Source organism: Arabidopsis lyrata (assembly GCF_000004255.2).
Source record: "Arabidopsis lyrata subsp. lyrata unplaced genomic scaffold ARALYscaffold_6, whole genome shotgun sequence".
Lineage (NCBI taxonomy): Eukaryota > Viridiplantae > Streptophyta > Magnoliopsida > Brassicales > Brassicaceae > Arabidopsis > Arabidopsis lyrata.
The window spans coordinates 89,921-105,800 of NW_003302550.1; the positions used below are offsets into that span (position 1 = coordinate 89,921).

The following is a 15,880-nucleotide window of genomic DNA, read 5'->3' on the forward strand; positions in this document are numbered from 1 at the left end:
GTAACTGTTGTTATCTTGAATATAATTTAAACTCAAAAATATACTTTCAGTCTTTATGAGAACTAAGTTTGTTTTTTTCCTACAAACAGACGTACGTGTAAATATCTGCAATTGTCGTCCTAAGTAACAATAATGTTGGTGGTCATGATTTTTTTTTCTTTGGTTTTTGGATGTTGAAGCAACGCAATAACGAAGAAATGTATATTCTAATGAGGGTGTATATATGAATATGACATTGAAAGAAATTAATGCAATAGAATGGACCGACCATGGGGTGTATCAGTGTATGTATATTAAGGAAAGCAATGCTCGGAGGTATGTGGAGCACATGTAGGATGCATGGGTCGTGTGGCTCGTTTAGTCATAATAATACTGTTTTCCAATTTAATCAGAAAAACCCAACTATTCAATTCATATTGTTTTCATCAATGGTCCTACTCTCCAAATATATAAATGTTTTTCTCCAATAACCACACCTTTTTTTTTTTTTTTTTTTTTTTTGTGCAAAACACCTTTCTTAATAAAATCAACCGGTGGGCGCTTGTTTGTGTTTGAGTTATATTGTATATTTGGTTTGTAATGTAAATGATCTTATGGATGAATCGTGATTGCTTTACAAATATCTTGCCATGAGTGTGACGTATTTAGATCTCCTCATCATACATATATGCGAGTGTTTTCTTTTGTACCGGGTAGCATTACTTAGTGTTCAAGGGTCTAAATACGTAGTGTTGTGATGACTTTATATATCCATCGAGTGGTTATTGCCTTTGTAGGATTGGACCAACACGTACACTTTGAGATATATCTTTATAAGTTCTAACTATGAGAGCTAACTAACCGCACTATTATTTCATTATTATTATTACATTTTGCATTTAATGTATAGTTTCTATAGTCTATAGACTTCAGAGCCAAACAAATAAGCCCAAAAGTAAAAACCGTACCAAAGACATCAGGCACCCATATATACATGATAGATTGACTCCATATGTCTCATGCACATATCTCTAGATCTCTTTCCTTCTCTCTCTCTCACTCTCTCACTCTCTCACTCTCCAAAGACAACAATGCCAAACGCGGGATCTGAGCGGGGAGCTTCACTGTCACTGAGAAAGCAAGACACGCCCACCTTCTCCGGTAAGTTACCGTCGACCAAACAACGCTTTTCGTCGCCGGCAACAGGAGCATCAGCTTGTCCTTCCTTTAGAATTTACTACTACGACGGAGCCGCCGGTTCCGTCCCTTTCGAATGGGAATCTCATCCAGGCACACCCAAACACCCCTCCTCTGAGCTACCTACTCTGCCACCTCTCACTCCTCCGCCGTCTCATTTCTCTTTCTCCGGTGACCAAATCCGCCGCCGTTCCAAAAACTCCACCAAGAAAATCCTCGCACTAATCCCGACCAAGCTCTTCTGGTTATCGGGCGATCATAGTAGCAAGGCCAAGAAACTGTCGGCATCGTCACCACCATCTATGTCGGAGAGAGTGTTGATCGATGACAATGAGTACGATCTGTTCAAGTTTCAGTCGGAAAGGAATGTCATGCGAAGATTTTCATCATTTGACTCTTCTGCTGACTACCCCATTCAGAGATCACAATCCACCTCTTGCTTCGGAATCCGCAGATGTTTCATCTACTAATTTCGCTAGAAAATATGGAAAAAAATAAAACGTTAAATTAATTTTATAAATGTTTTTCATATATTAGTATATTTTGTGTTCCATTGTGTTATTATTATAATATTTAATCAGTTTGTGTCGGTAACGCAACTCTAAATCATATATATCATACGTTTTCCTTTTTGTTATATAAGGGAATGAACAGTTACAAGAGTTACGTAAATTGATGAGAAGATTATTATAGTAACTGTCGCATTCACTTTGGCTTAAGTGCATGACTAAAACTTTGATAATTAAGGAGTATTATTCAATATTCATTTTGGCTTTTGTATAGGGGTGGGCATTCGGGTATGCGGGTCGGGTTCGGATAAAATCCGATCGGGTACGGGTTTTTCGGGTAGAGGAGTTTAGGACCCAATAGGGTAAATCTAAAATATCGGTTCGGTTTCGGTTCGGGTCTAATCGGGTTCGGGTCGGTTCGAGTTTAGATTTTTAGAACCGCTAAATACCCGGAAAAATCGGGCACCCATCGGGTTCGGGTATTTTATATCCAAATACCCAAAATTTTACCAAATACCCGAATTTTACCCAAAATTTTACTCTAATATCCGAATTTTATCCGCAATTTTACTCAAATATCCGAGTTTCACCCAAAAATTTATCCGAATAACCGGAATTTTGTCCAAATATTTAAAAAATTTACAAGCATCTCGCGTATAAATATATTTAGTCTGAAATATATAAATATAAGTGCATTTAATTTTTGGTAATTACTCTCGGATATTTGGATATAAATGTATTTAGCTCAAATATTACATATATATAAAGTTTTTATATATATATAAGTATAAGTAATTTCGGGTAATCGGGTACCCGTTCGGGTATCGGGTTCGGATCGGGTTTTACCCTATACCCACGGGTACGACAATACAAGACCCAATAAAGTAAATAGCTAATACCCGTACCCGCCCCGAACCGGTTTTTTCGGGTCGGTTTCGGTTCGGGTACTCGGGTACGGTTTTTTTGTCCAGGCCTACTTTTGTACATGGATGGTTCCGTGTAAAAATGTAATTGTGAGTTTGAACAAGCCTTCTTTTGTGTAAATATAGCTGTCTTCCAAGCAAAGCAAATTAATGAATGGGGTTTGGTGGTTGGTTTCTTCTTAATTGATTTTTTGTCGAATATGATTGGTTTTCTACAACCTCCTCGCACTGGAAATAGCAGAATCATTTGGTCCATTTTAAAAGATAAAATATACACATCTTTCATATCACCTGGTAGGTTTTAGAGTCAAAATTTTAATTAACTTTTTTCTTCTTAGATGTAAGAATACATTTGAATACAATGACATTAAACAAAATTTAAACACTAAATTAAGTTAAGGAAGGTGTCGGCGGCTGCCATTGGAGCGTGTTCCGGACTCGCTTGTCGTGCGCGTAGAAAACTCATTTCCCTCCCACAAATTAGTTAATGTGGAAGGCCCTTGCTATATATGTAACGAGGCCCATGGGCCCATGTAATTAAAATAGTGTACTGCTGATTCGCCGACGGCGTAGAAGACGATGCGAGTGTTGTCGTAGCCTATGATGAAGTCTCTCTATCACTCGTTTTCTCTTACTTCCCGCCACCAGATCCTCCTTCGGATGTACTCTCCGTCGGCGAGGAAGATAATGAGTTCTTCTTCTTCTTCTTCTACTCACCCTCCGATTCGAAAGACGCCAGTGAGTGATCGTTTTAGGTTATTGCTCTTAGATTTCCTTTTTTATCTAGTGGCATTCGTGCCTTTTAAGTAAAACCCTATCAAGCAATATTGTTGTTTAGAGATTATGAACTCACCATTGATTTTCCTATGATCACCTCAATCAAAGTATTACCTAAAGGAACACATTGTGTTATTTCTGTAAAGCAGACTACATCGTTTGAATCACTCAATAATTATGACGAGCAATTTCCACCACTTACTGGCGGCTCTAAGAAGAAGAAGGTTTCACCAACAAGTGAGGTTGATCTTGGTTCTACCAAACCTTCTAGTTCATGTAAAAGTTCACAGTTTCAAAATTGGACAAGGGGTAAGCATAGGGATCAAGGTACGAGGAGGAGACGGGCTTCACTGTTTATAGATGAAGAAGTGAATGGGACAACTTTTGAGGTTGGCGCTGGTACTGCTGGCTCACAAACAAGTGTTGTTGAGCTTGATTCTATCAACCCTTCTTCTCCGGGTAAGAGTTCACAATCTCATAATTCGAAAATCCGCAAGGTTAGAAATTCTGGATTCAAGAGTAGGGATCAAAGTCCTAAGAGGAGAGAGGATCCGCCTTTCGACATTTGTTCTTCAGTCCTCGATACAAGCATAAACGATTGGGCTTTGGCGGATGAAACAAACGGGGAAACTGTTGAAGTTAGTAATAAACACAGAGTTCTAAGGCCTGGAATGGTGCTTCTTAAAGGCTTCCTTTCACATGATATACAGGTAAAAAATTGACCACATAATCTACATATATTTCTCTAGCTAGCTAGTAAAGTAATGAGCTGTACATGCTTACAGGTTGACATTGTGAAAACATGCCGAGAACTTGGTGTTAAGCCCGCAGGATTTTACCAACCGGGGTATAGAGTTGGCTCAAAGCTTCATCTGCAAATGATGTGCCTTGGGAGAAACTGGGATCCACAGACCAAGTACGGTGAAAACACTGACATAGATAGTAAAGCAGCCGACATCCCTGTTGCATTTAGTGTCTTGGTAGAAGAGGCGATCCGGGAAGCACATGCTCTCATCGACAGAGAATCAGGAACAGAAGATGCGGAGAGGATACTTCCAGTGATGTCACCAGACATTTGCATAGTCAACTTCTACTCAGAAACTGGAAGACTTGGTCTCCATCAGGTGTGCAGTTTGATTTTAAACCTCATTGAAGGGTTCTCTTGTCATGTGGTCGACACTGATAATGTATAATAATGTGCAGGACCGAGACGAAAGCCAAGAGAGTATAGTAAAAGGGTTGCCGATAGTCTCCTTCTCGGTAGGTGACTCTGCAGAGTTCTTGTACGGCGAGAAGAGAGACGTAGAAGAAGCACAAGGAGTCCATGGGGTCAAGTCCATCATACCAAACTCAGCTCCCATGTCTCTACTCAATGAGTCCAATCTCCGAACCGGACGTCTCAACCTTACGTTTAGGCATTTCTAATCTTATTTCACCTCTCTCTCTCTCTCTCTCTCTCTTTTATTCAAATACAAAACGATTTGTCTTAAAATACTACTAAAAAGCTAGTTAAATTTTTAATTATAGAAAGAAATGACTTAAATTTTGAAATTGATATTTATCAAACACATACAGAAAATAATCCTAAATATAAAGTTAAAATAACATGGAAAGAAATCATTGAATAATTTATGTTGTAATTGAAGGAAAAATGGAAATATAGCAATATTTTTATTTATTGAAAAAGAAACAAATATGTTGATTTCCATTAAGAAAAAAAGAGAAGAAAAAAGGAGAGAAGAGAGGAGAGGAGGGAGACAAAACGCATTGACGACTTTCCCCTTTCTTCTGATGATGATGACAAAATCCCAAAATTTGGCATCTCTCCACACTTGTCTCTTTGTGCCGCCACCACTACCTCACTCTCCCTCCGGTGTTACTAGGGTTTCCGCTTCACTCTTGTCCGTCTTTGTTGATTGATTTGGCATTCTCCTTTGGATGGCATTAGGGGACTTGATGGTCTCCAGGCTCTCTCAATCTTCCGTTACCGCTGTCACCAATCACCGCTACAACGACGACGACTGCGCCTCCACTCACGATGATTCCCGCATGTCCATCATCGCCTCTCCCCCAAGCATTTACAATCATTTTGCTAGCAGCAGCTATGAGAATCTCTCCGCCGCCCCAAGCATGGCATACTTGCCTCAGACTCTTGTGCTCTGCGACCTTAGACACGACGCCTCCGAGGCCTTAGACATCGTCCAATCCCCCAGATGGCGCCTTAAAGAGCGAGTAAGTTTCGATCTCTATTTCCAGCTGTCTGCATCAATCAATTCTCAGGTTCCTTTTTTTTTTTTGATTTGCAGATGAAAACAGGATGTGTAGCTCTAGTTATGTGTTTGCACATTACTGTTGATCCCCCTGATGTTATTAAGATCTCTCCATGCGCCACACTGGAATGCTGGATAGGTCCACCTTTCACCTTACTCTGTCTTATCCCTTTGTTTCAATGTTTCCCGCAGTCATTTTTTGTTTTTATCGCAGATCCTTTTTCTATCTATCCACCAAGAAGAGCTCTTGAGACTATAGGCCAAAGCTTGAGCATTCAGTACGAGAGATGGCTGCCTCGGGTGACTACTTCATTTCCAGCTCCTTTCTTTCTTGACAGTTTTTGCTTCCTCTTCATTTGTGTATTCTATTAATTTTTATCAGGCTCGATATAAGGTGGAACTGGATCCTACAAAGGACGATGTCAGGAAGCTGTGCTTGTCTTGCCGGAAAACTGCTAAGACTGAGCGAGTTTTGTTTCATTATAACGGCCATGGTGTCCCTAAACCTACACCTAATGGTGAAATCTGGGTTTACAATAAGGTCAGAGTTTTTCCTTAGCTTTCTTTCTACACTGTCCATGTTCTTCTTGTCTCTTTTCAGCCACCTACTCATCTTGTGTCTGCAGAATTTTACCCAGTACATTCCCTTGCCAGTCAGCGAACTTGATTCCTGGTTGAAGACACCCGCAATTTACGTTTTTGACTGCTCTGCTGCTAGGGTCATTGTCAATGCCTTCGCTGAGGTAACAAATTACTCATATTGTCTGGATACTAGTGGAGTTTAGGACTTGGTATTACAATTGACTTTTCATATGATGATCAAATTGTTTCACTCTTTACGGTAGCTTCATGTTGGGGAATCTTCTGGCTCGTCTGGGCCCCCGAAAGACTGCATTTTACTGGCTGCTTGTGATGTACATGAGACACTTCCTCAGAGTGTTGAATTTCCAGCTGACGTGTTTACTTCTTGCCTTACCACACCTATTAAGATCGCATTGAAATGGTAAGTTTCTCTTTTAATCTCTGTCTTCTTTAAGTACTTGAGGGTCACCTTTTCTTTGGTCTGAAACGTGGTGTTACTCCATCAAAAAATTTTAGTTAGCACGTGCTTGCTTTCTCCATAGGTAAGATCGAACATATGATGGATAGAATACCTTACTTTATATGTTTTTAGTTTGAAGGTTGGCTGATGCAGCAATTCCCGAAAGTTGACTTAATCAGGGTATATGGTTATTATCAACTGTCATACTAGTTTACATAGGAAACTTAGGCTTACATATGGTTTATCGTAAATTTTTTGAGTCTTAACATTTGATGGTGCTGGTAGATAAGTAGTGCTACTTAGACTAACTGGATCATCTTATTATCCTATTGATAGCCTTCTCCTCCCATGTTACTTATTGAGACGCACGCCTTCAGTTCTAGGCTCTGTTTCTTTTGTACGTTTCCTATCATTTATATTCTTCAGGTTATCGCCTGTCATTTATGTCCATCCGGATCTGTGCAGTTTGGTTTAGCTTTCAGCTTTCACAGAGGCTTTTTTTTTGCAGGTTCTGCAGACGTTCTCTTCTGAAGGAATTTATAGATGAATCACTTATTGATAGAATTCCCGGCCGCCAAAATGACCGCAAAACATTGTTAGGAGAGTTGAACTGGATCTTTACTGCAGTCACGGACACCATTGCCTGGAATGTGCTTCCTCGCGGTACTTCCCAAACTTTCCACCTAATGATTCAGTGCAAAATTGTTGACAAAAAATAGTATCAAGGCCCCGAACTCTCAAGTTTGTCTTTTTGTTTGTTTTTCTCCGTTCCTCATGAAGTTAGTTTTACCCCACAGAACTTTTCCAGAGATTATTCAGACAGGACTTGTTGGTTGCTAGCCTTTTCCGGAATTTCTTACTTGCTGAGAGGATAATGCGGTCCGGGAATTGTACCCCAATATCCCATCCTATGCTACCTCCTACGCATCAGCATCATATGTGGTATTGGACGTTATCCCTAATTTGCATTTTGATGAATTGTGAATGTGAGCTCTTTACCTCAGCTAATAGCTGTTTTCCAGGGATGCATGGGACATGGCTGCTGAAATCTGCCTTTCTCAGCTTCCTAAACTTTTTCTGGACCCAAATACGGAGTTTCAGGTTTGTTTTTTCCATTATTTCCTTGTAATTATGATTCGGTATGATGACTGTATGTATTGTTGATAATGCTTGTTACTCTCATTTTTCTAGCCAAGTCTATTTTTCACTGAGCAACTGACAGCTTTTGAGGTCTGGCTTGATCACGGATCTGAGCATAAGAAGCCACCGGAGCAGTTGCCTATTGTTCTTCAGGTGCCACCTGAACCCTAAATTTACCCTTCCTTTTGTTTTTTAGAAAGGCCCCTTTCTGATGGTCCATGAGCAATTATTCAAATCTATTTTCATTTATTTACACTGCTGCTTTCGTATTGATGATCTAAGGAGCAATCATTGGCTTCATTCTTCTTCCATCTAATATCTGTTTATATCTTACCATCTTAGCTTACTTGGAAACTGATTTGTATCAGGTCTTACTTAGCCAGTGCCATCGGTTTCGTGCTCTTGTACTTCTTGGACGATTTCTTGATATGGGTCCTTGGGCTGTCGATTTGGTACCTCTAATGCCTTGAAGTCCTGTTTTTCCCTTGGTTCTTAGACGTTTCCTCTCCTATGTTATCTTGTGTGTATGTCCTGACTTGAAGTGAATATTTTTATAGGCCTTATCCGTTGGAATATATCCTTGCGTAGTAAAGCTGCTGCAGCAAACAACTATTGAGCTACGGCAGATTCTTGTTTTCATATGGACAAAGATTCTTGCATTTGATAAGGTGCAAGCAGTTTTTTATGTCTCTGCTTGTTAGTTTCTTGTTATATCTCTGCTAGTTCCATTTGGGGATGTATTATTAACGTGCCTCTGTTTTCTTGATAATGAGAAAGACCAAGATATAAGTTGTTCATATAATTATTCCTAAGATAAATTCTAAATGCCATAAAATGGTGACTAACATTTCTATGTGCATCTTGCTCCTATCTGTGGACATTGGGATATGTTCCTTATCTTGATCATCGTTCTATTGTGCCACTTCGTTTTCCTATCATTTTTTTAATTTTGCTAACGTTTGAGAGATTTCTATTTGTTTTATAGTCATGTCAAGTAGATCTTGTGAAGGACCGGGGCCACATATATTTCATCCGATTTTTAGATAGTTCTGATGCATTCCCAGAACAACGTGCTATGGCTGCGTTTGTTTTGGCTGTTATTGTCGATGGCTACAAACAAGGCCAAGAATCTTGTCTTGAAGCTAATTTAATTGGTGTTTGTCTGGGCCACCTCGAAGCAACCCAACCATGTGATCCACCGCCAGAACCATTGTTTCTTCAATGGCTTTGTCTTTGTCTTGGAAAGTTGTGGGAGGACTTTGTGGAGGCCCAAATAATGGGTAAGGAGGCAAATGCTTCTGAGAAGTTGATACCTCTGCTTTCCGAGGCCCAACCAGAGGTGGTGCTTCGCCTGAAGCTTAGCTAACTTATCAGATTTCAGTTTCTTTTTTGCTTTGAAATAGCAGTCTAATCGCAGGCAACACCAATCTCTTGTAGGTCAGGGCTGCTGCTGTTTTTGCCTTGGGTACCTTACTTGATGTTGGGTTTGACTCTGGTAAAGGTGTTCGTGACGAAGAATTTGATGATAATGAAAATATTATAATTGAAGATATTATGATAAAAAGTCTGTTAGATGTAGTTTCAGATGGGAGCCCGCTTGTCCGAGCAGAGGTTGCTGTAGGTATGCAAAGCATGTTAACTTTTGATCATGCATAATTGTGGCACTATTTGCATCATGTGCCATTAAGTTCAGAGAAAAAACCTATATGGATTTATCTTTTAGTCGTATTATATGATCTCTAGTGTCTGTATTAACTCAAATTAATAACTTTTTTTTTTTTACATCAGTTAATAACCTTTTAACTCATATCTCTCCCGTTTAGAAAGCTTGAAAGTAATGCTTGGATTGTATCTTCTGAATACACTCAATATCTTGTTATTGTCTCACAGCTCTCGCACGGTTTGCCTTTGGACACAAACAGCATCTAAAGTCAGTTGCAGCTTCATATTGGAAGCCCCAAAGTTCTCTGCGAACTTCTTTCCCTTCAATGGCCAAGTTTCACGACGCTGGAACTTCAACAATTGTTTCTTCACACATGGGTTCTCTGACTAGAGCTAGCCCTGATAGCCAACCAGTGGCTCGTGAAGGGAGGATCTCAAGCAGCCTCCATGAAGCTTCTTCCGGGCCAATGCAAGGATCTCCATTATCTGATGATTCTTCCTTGCATTCTGATTCTGGAATCATCCATGATGGTGTCAACAATGGAGTTGTCCATCAGCCAAGACCGCTGGATAATGCTATCTATTCGCAGTGTGTTCTGGCTATGTTTACGTTAGCTAAAGATTCATCTCCGCGTATTGCAAGCCTTGGGCGGCGTGTGCTATCTGTTATTGGGATTGAACAAATTGTTGCAGCATCAGCATCTCACACTCCTTTGGCTGGCCTAGTTCGCTCATCCTCATGGTTTGATATGCATACAGGTAAGCTGGTTATGCAGTGTTTTTGAATCATCATTTGATGTGAATCTTGAAATAGTTGTCCATTATAAACTTGAAGTAATTTAACCATGAAATTCATGTTGACAGGTCACCTGCCGCTAACATTTAGGACTCCTCCGGTAAGCCCTCCTCAAACAAGTTATTTAACTGGACTGAGGAGAGTTTGTTCACTAGAGCTCCGACCTCATCTGCTGGGTTCTCCAGACTCTGGATTGGCTGATCCGCTTTTAGGCGTAAGCGGGTCTGAACGGAGTTTGCTTCCACAATCAACTATCTACAACTGGAGCTGTGGTTACTTTTCTAAACCTCTTCTTGGTGGAGCAGATGCTAATGAAGAGATAGTAGGCCAAAGAGAAGAGAAAGAAAAGTTTTCGCTTGAGCATATTGCAAAATGCCAGCATTCATGTAAGTTTTTTTTATCTGTTTATCTTGTGTCTTGTGTTATATCTATACTAGTTACTTGAACTGTATCACAACCTTCTTTTGTCCTCGACCAGCAATCAGCGGGATCAACAATATTCCTATTGCTAATTGGGATACAAAGTTTGAAACGGGAACAAAGACGGCCCTCCTTCACCCTTTTTCTCCTATTGTAGTTGCTGCCGATGAGAATGAACGGATCAGGTATGCAAATTTTTTCATGCCTTACCTTAAATTATAGACTTCAGATCAACAATTTGTATCCCGGTTACCCTCTATAAGGCTAAATACTAGCTAATTTCTTACACCAGGTATTTAGGTGCACCAACTTGTAAAATTTACCAATGTCAATCTCTCGGAACACATATGTTGGATCAGTGCGGTCTATCTAGTGCTGTCATTTATAAAATGCTTCACCTTGAAATCCCTCTTTCACTGCTTCATCTAAAAACTGCTCTTTGACTTAATTGCCTCTGTTGGACTCTGAGTTTAGTTGTCTTTCCTGTCAGAGTGTGGAATTACGAGGAAGCAACTCTTCTTAATGGCTTTGATAATCACGATTTTCCCGACAAAGGAATTTCAAAGCTCTGCTTTGTCAATGAACTTGATGACTCTCTGCTACTTGTTGCCTCATGTAATGTTCCAACTCTTGCCAGAGTGTCTTTTGCAAGTTAGTTATTGATTGAGTATGGCTGTTAAAAGCTTTTACCGGTGGTTCCGAAATCTTGTGTAGGCGATGGATCAGTCCGTATATGGAAAGACTACGCAACAAAGGGTAGACAAAAACTTGTCACAGGGTTTTCTTCAATCCAAGGTCACAAGCCTGGTGCACGTGGCCTGAACGCTGTCGTGGACTGGCAACAGCAGTCGGGTTACTTGGTATATAGCCACTTTATTAACAACACTCAATCTAATTATATTTGGAATTGTGAAACTTGCTTTACTTTGCATTTGACGCATTACTGGTGTCTACAGTATGTTTCTGGGGAATCGTCATCAATCATGCTTTGGGACCTGGAGAGAGAACAGCTCGTCAAATCTGTGCCCTCTGAATCAGAGTGCAGGGTCACAGCCCTTGTAAGCTAGCATATGCAAACTTGTATATCTGTGTTACAAATAGATACTATCTAGATCTTCTTTTGTCTATATGAAGACAGGATCTCTAGGACTGGTTGGATCTTGCTTGATGGGTAACTTAATTTGTGTCTATGTGTTTATTTGCAGTCGGCTTCTCAAGTGCATGGGAGTCAACTTGCTGCTGGTTTTGCGGATGGATCTGTAAGACTCTACGACGTTCGGACACCTGACTTGTAAGTTACTTAAGCTTGTTTAATTCTCACCTTTGGATCTAATTCGGTTACTCTGCTTTTAAACATAGTAACAAAGATTATTAGTTAAAGACTAGAAGAAATCTCACTTCTCCAATGTATAGGCTTGTGTGTGCCACTCGGCCTCATCAGAGAGTAGAAAAAGTAGTTGGACTCAGCTTTCAGCCTGGACTCGATCCGGCAAAGGTTACACATACCCAAATATTTGCTTCTCGTCAGTCAGTACATAAGGTCATTTAGTTCCTCACTTGACATGTTTGTTGTCTCAGATTGTGAGCGCATCACAAGCAGGTGACATTCAGTTTCTGGACCTAAAAATAACTAAGAAGACATACCTAACGATAGACGCGCACCGAGGATCACTGACAGCATTGGGTGTCCATAGACACGCTCCAATCATAGCGAGCGGGTCAGCCAAACAGCTAATAAAAGTGTTCAGCCTTAAGGGAGAACAACTTGGGATCATAAAGTACCACACTTCCTTCATGGCCCAAAAGATTGGCCCAGTCAGTTGCCTCGCCTTTCACCCTTACCAGGTATTGCTAGCTGCCGGAGCTGCTGGCTCCTTCGTCTCTTTATACACCCACCACAACACGCAACCACCTAGATAGATCATGACAACTAGTAAGTTAGTGAATGCAAAGTGAATTTAGGGAGTTGGGGTAAAATTGGGTATTATTTGTAGAGTTGATTAATTAGCCTCCGATGAAAAGATGCAAGCAATACTAATTGAGGAGGCTTTGCCAAATAAATTTGCGACTATATTACGCATATAAATGCTTTGTAAATAGTTCTTGTGTGTGTATTTTTTTACATCTTCATATTTCTTATTATTTGTCTATTCATCTTGGATTCTTGGGCAAAGAAAATGGCACAAGTAAAGTTCGATCTCTGTCAACTTTAACTATTTATTCCTTAATCATATATTAAGTTTCCAAAGATTTCTACCTCACCTTGGAAGTCTTATTAGTTCTCTTTGTTAATTTGTAACTGTAGTAATTTGAAGTCTTTTGGAACTATTATAACGTAATTACAACAAAGGTCATTTGCTACTCCTAACGCCTCCATCTGCGTTCCGGAAAACATTAAGATCTTCAAACAATTTGTACGGAGGAACATACGGCCTCTGCGCCTGCCCGTCCACCACCGTAGGCACAGAGGCAGCACCGGATGTCCATGTGGCTCTAGCGGGGAAGGAGTTTGAGTATTGCAAGTTTCTCTCAAAAACCTTATTCTCATTGCATCCTTGGCTCCACAATGTTGTTTCATTACTATTTACTTGACCACCGCTCCATTGTGGCTGAGGATAACCGTATGTAAACGGTTGTTGCTGCTGCAGAGGCCATGGCTGAAACTGAGGTCCCGATGGAGCAAACTGAGTCATTTTTGGGACTTGCGGTTCTTCTTGGGACTGTGCCCAGGGGACAACGTAGCTGTTCATAAGAATATTATCATCAGCAAAAAACGATGGAGGTTGCGTTTGTGGTTGCATTTGAGGTTGCGTTTGTGGGGAGGGTAGAGCAGTTGTTGACAGAGTTAGGCTGAGAAGTTCAATAATGTCCTGCTCTGACTTGGTGGTTGTTGTTGTTGTATCGAACAAAGCTAGATCTTTGCACTTTGTCTTGGCTTCTGTTTTCGCTATTTTTTCATTGTCAGTGCCTAGAAGCAATGTTTCTTCTTCTTCATCGCTGTGTTCGGCACTTAATAGAGCGTGCCTTGCAAATTCGAGAATGTCTATAAATTACTTTGTGAGTGTAAAATACTAATGTCTGAGTTTGTGAGTGAATGGTTAACCTTTTGGCTAGCTGCATAAAGTCATCTTTAAGATCCTCCTCTTCATCTGTTTCACTTTCACTGCTCGACGACGAAGATGACTCAGAGTCAGACTCAAGAGCAGCAGCATCATAAGTCTTGAGGGCAGAGCTTGTCTCTGGGGCCTCCAACATAGGAAGAGAGACACCAGATGCAATAGCATCATGTCTCGCGAGCACTACCTGCAAAGAGTCATTCAGCTCGAGCCCACGTGTCATAACATCCTCATGACTGATAAGAAGAAGGCAGAACAGGTAAGAAAAAAAGGAACAAGTAAAGCTGAAGAAGAAGATGTAGCAGAAAGGTGGAGAAGACAGACGCAGTTGTAGTGAGCATCTGGATTAGTTTCTTCTGATTAGATCTGCACTGCTCTACTAGATCAACTATTAGCTCATCTTTTACAGCCTGTGAAAGATTATATTTATTACCAAACCAGAGAGATTATTGAGAGGTTTAAATAGTATTAGATTGTTGAAAAGGATTGATATCACACTTACTGATTTATCAGATGGATTCACTGCTTGAACCATGTCGTTCACAAGATCCATCACATTTCTCATGGATTCAAGGCTTGATAAGCTGAAACAATCAATCAACAATGTAAGTAACTGAAAATGTAGTAGGTTGTTTTGAGAAACATAGGCACTCAGCTTACCTTAGGCCCTCAATTTCTGTAGCCATAGTTTCGTCGAGCCTTCTAAATGAACCGATGGACATTAAATTCATAGAAGATGAAGAAGAATGTGTCACTGGAGGTGGTGGTGCAAGCATCAGGGGTGCTTCTTTGGAACGCTGTGGGAATGTCACCCCACACCCCTGTCGATTCAAAAGGAATGAGAGGCTAATAATAAGCTAAAGAATGAAAGATAGATAAATTTCTAAGAAAGTGGGGTTACTTTAAGCTCTTGGTACGCCCAATTGTAGTGAGGGTATTTACAAGGAACTCCACTGAATGCTTCATTCCAAGTATCCAACAATAGCAAGATTCTGTTTCTTACTTCAAAATCACCCTTTCACACAAGTTCAACACTCAAACATATCAAAGATTATTATATCCACAAAATAAAAAAATGAAAAAAAGAGGGTGACTTGGAGGAGTTAAAAAAGAGAGCTCATAATAAATAAAATAAATTACCTTTTTCCTGACAATCTTAACCATATCTTCAAGAAGATGTTTCTTAGTGATATGAGAATGCACAAAGTCACCACAATTTTTGTGCATTGCCTCCAACAACTAAGGGGATGAAGATAGTGGATGCAGTTATAATCAAGAGACAAGAGAGAGCATTCATTCATGAAAAGGAAAAAGAGAGTGTACCGTTAAAGTGAGTAATTGCACTTTAGAACTCTTGTGCTGCAATCTTCTCTTCACGGCTTTGATCGCATATTTGCATTGCCTGCCAAAATTTCAACATCAAGATCGGGATTCATGATGATATCTAAGCAAGATCATCAAATATTTGTGAGATTTACCAGCAATTAGAATTGAGGGAATCGCAGATGGCGATGATGATGGTCCAATCAGGAGTGCGGAGAAGCTCGCTTGTGGCTTTGTCCACCGTCACTGTCACTGAAGACAGCGTAAACGAAGGAGAAGCAGAGGATGAGGAAGAAGAAGAAGATGGCCTCATTTCCAAATTCCACACAAATTCTCGTCTAAAAATGCCTTTATTCCACAAATTCTCGTCTATAAATAGTATGTGAAATGTCTCTATAAATAAATAAGACTCGCCTTGTAGAATAAATAAATAAGACAAATTCGTTCACACTTGTTTTGGGCCATGTCTTCTCAGTAACACCCGGTCCCACTCCTCCAGCAGTTATTGCCACATGGATTTGTCTGATTATTTTACTTCCCGAGACCTACAGCAAGTGTGTTTTCTATAACCATTTGGGCCGTTAAATATTTTGAGATCGGCTTGGATTTTTTTTTTTTATAATTGTATATTTCTCATTAATGTTTAAAAAAAAAATAGATTGTGAAATGTCTCGTCACTAACATAAAATTTTGTAATGATTGATATACATGGTAGTGTTGGTAAGA

The 15,880-nt window shown here is 40.0% G+C and overlaps 4 protein-coding genes across 5 annotated transcripts; 3 read left to right on the forward strand and 1 right to left on the reverse strand.

Annotated features, from left to right (window-relative positions):
- The first annotated feature begins 839 nt into the window (after nucleotides 1-839).
- On the forward strand, nucleotides 840-1,818 carry LOC9309063. Its single transcript, XM_002870851.2, has one exon. The coding sequence runs from the start codon at nucleotides 999-1,001 to the stop codon at nucleotides 1,644-1,646; it is 648 nt and encodes a 215-aa protein (XP_002870897.2). The 5' UTR covers nucleotides 840-998; the 3' UTR covers nucleotides 1,647-1,818.
- Nucleotides 1,819-3,144: 1,326 nt separating this feature from the next.
- Nucleotides 3,145-4,936, forward strand: LOC9306968. Of its 2 annotated transcripts, none has more exons than XM_021023258.1 (4): nucleotides 3,145-3,346; nucleotides 3,532-4,095; nucleotides 4,171-4,509; nucleotides 4,589-4,936. In XM_021023258.1, exons 1-4 carry the CDS (start codon nucleotides 3,209-3,211, stop codon nucleotides 4,808-4,810), a joined length of 1,263 nt encoding a protein of 420 aa, XP_020878917.1. In that variant the 5' UTR covers nucleotides 3,145-3,208; the 3' UTR covers nucleotides 4,811-4,936. The 2 variants fall into 2 exon arrangements, with proteins under 2 accessions (XP_020878917.1, XP_002870898.2); XM_002870852.2 differs by having other exon boundaries at nucleotides 3,147-3,346; nucleotides 3,535-4,095.
- Nucleotides 4,937-5,129: 193 nt separating this feature from the next.
- On the forward strand, nucleotides 5,130-12,886 carry LOC9306969 (regulatory-associated protein of TOR 2). Its single transcript, XM_021023255.1, has 23 exons — nucleotides 5,130-5,617; nucleotides 5,692-5,794; nucleotides 5,870-5,955; nucleotides 6,038-6,196; nucleotides 6,282-6,398; nucleotides 6,501-6,658; nucleotides 7,206-7,360; nucleotides 7,495-7,639; nucleotides 7,720-7,798; nucleotides 7,889-7,990; nucleotides 8,206-8,289; nucleotides 8,395-8,505; nucleotides 8,823-9,176; nucleotides 9,275-9,458; nucleotides 9,728-10,258; nucleotides 10,364-10,681; nucleotides 10,774-10,900; nucleotides 11,206-11,330; nucleotides 11,430-11,575; nucleotides 11,672-11,773; nucleotides 11,921-12,006; nucleotides 12,129-12,210; nucleotides 12,294-12,886. Exons 1-23 carry the CDS (start codon nucleotides 5,324-5,326, stop codon nucleotides 12,633-12,635), a joined length of 3,990 nt encoding a protein of 1,329 aa, XP_020878914.1. The 5' UTR covers nucleotides 5,130-5,323; the 3' UTR covers nucleotides 12,636-12,886.
- Nucleotides 12,887-12,946: 60 nt separating this feature from the next.
- Nucleotides 12,947-15,852, reverse strand: LOC9306970 (target of Myb protein 1). The gene is made up of 9 exons (XM_021023256.1): nucleotides 15,310-15,852; nucleotides 15,155-15,233; nucleotides 14,972-15,070; nucleotides 14,733-14,846; nucleotides 14,492-14,652; nucleotides 14,334-14,415; nucleotides 14,156-14,241; nucleotides 13,819-14,067; nucleotides 12,947-13,739 (listed from the first exon to the last, which is right to left on the reverse strand). Exons 1-9 carry the CDS (start codon nucleotides 15,465-15,467, stop codon nucleotides 13,067-13,069), a joined length of 1,701 nt encoding a protein of 566 aa, XP_020878915.1. The 5' UTR covers nucleotides 15,468-15,852; the 3' UTR covers nucleotides 12,947-13,066.
- Nucleotides 15,853-15,880: the final 28 nt, after the last annotated feature.

Bases quoted from the DNA above. Each gene is read 5' to 3' on its own strand.
- LOC9309063 (XM_002870851.2), top strand. From the start codon at position 999: ATGCACATATCTCTAGATCTCTTTCCTTCTCTCTCTCTCACTCTCTCA.
- LOC9306968 (XM_021023258.1), top strand. From the start codon at position 3,209: ATGATGAAGTCTCTCTATCACTCGTTTTCTCTTACTTCCCGCCACCAG. The intron at 3,347-3,531 runs GTGAGTGATCGT...ATTTCTGTAAAG, and splicing joins CTCCGATTCGAAAGACGCCA to CAGACTACATCGTTTGAATC. The intron at 4,510-4,588 runs GTGTGCAGTTTG...AATAATGTGCAG, and splicing joins GAAGACTTGGTCTCCATCAG to GACCGAGACGAAAGCCAAGA.
- LOC9306969 (XM_021023255.1), top strand. From the start codon at position 5,324: ATGGCATTAGGGGACTTGATGGTCTCCAGGCTCTCTCAATCTTCCGTT. The intron at 7,361-7,494 runs GTACTTCCCAAA...TTTACCCCACAG, and splicing joins CTGGAATGTGCTTCCTCGCG to AACTTTTCCAGAGATTATTC. The intron at 11,331-11,429 runs GTAATGTTCCAA...AATCTTGTGTAG, and splicing joins TCTGCTACTTGTTGCCTCAT to GCGATGGATCAGTCCGTATA.
- LOC9306970 (XM_021023256.1), bottom strand. From the start codon at position 15,467: ATGAGGCCATCTTCTTCTTCTTCCTCATCCTCTGCTTCTCCTTCGTTT. The intron at 14,847-14,971 runs GTAATTTATTTT...CTTGTGTGAAAG, and splicing joins TTAAGATTGTCAGGAAAAAG to GGTGATTTTGAAGTAAGAAA. The intron at 14,653-14,732 runs GTAACCCCACTT...TTGAATCGACAG, and splicing joins GGGCGTACCAAGAGCTTAAA to GGGTGTGGGGTGACATTCCC.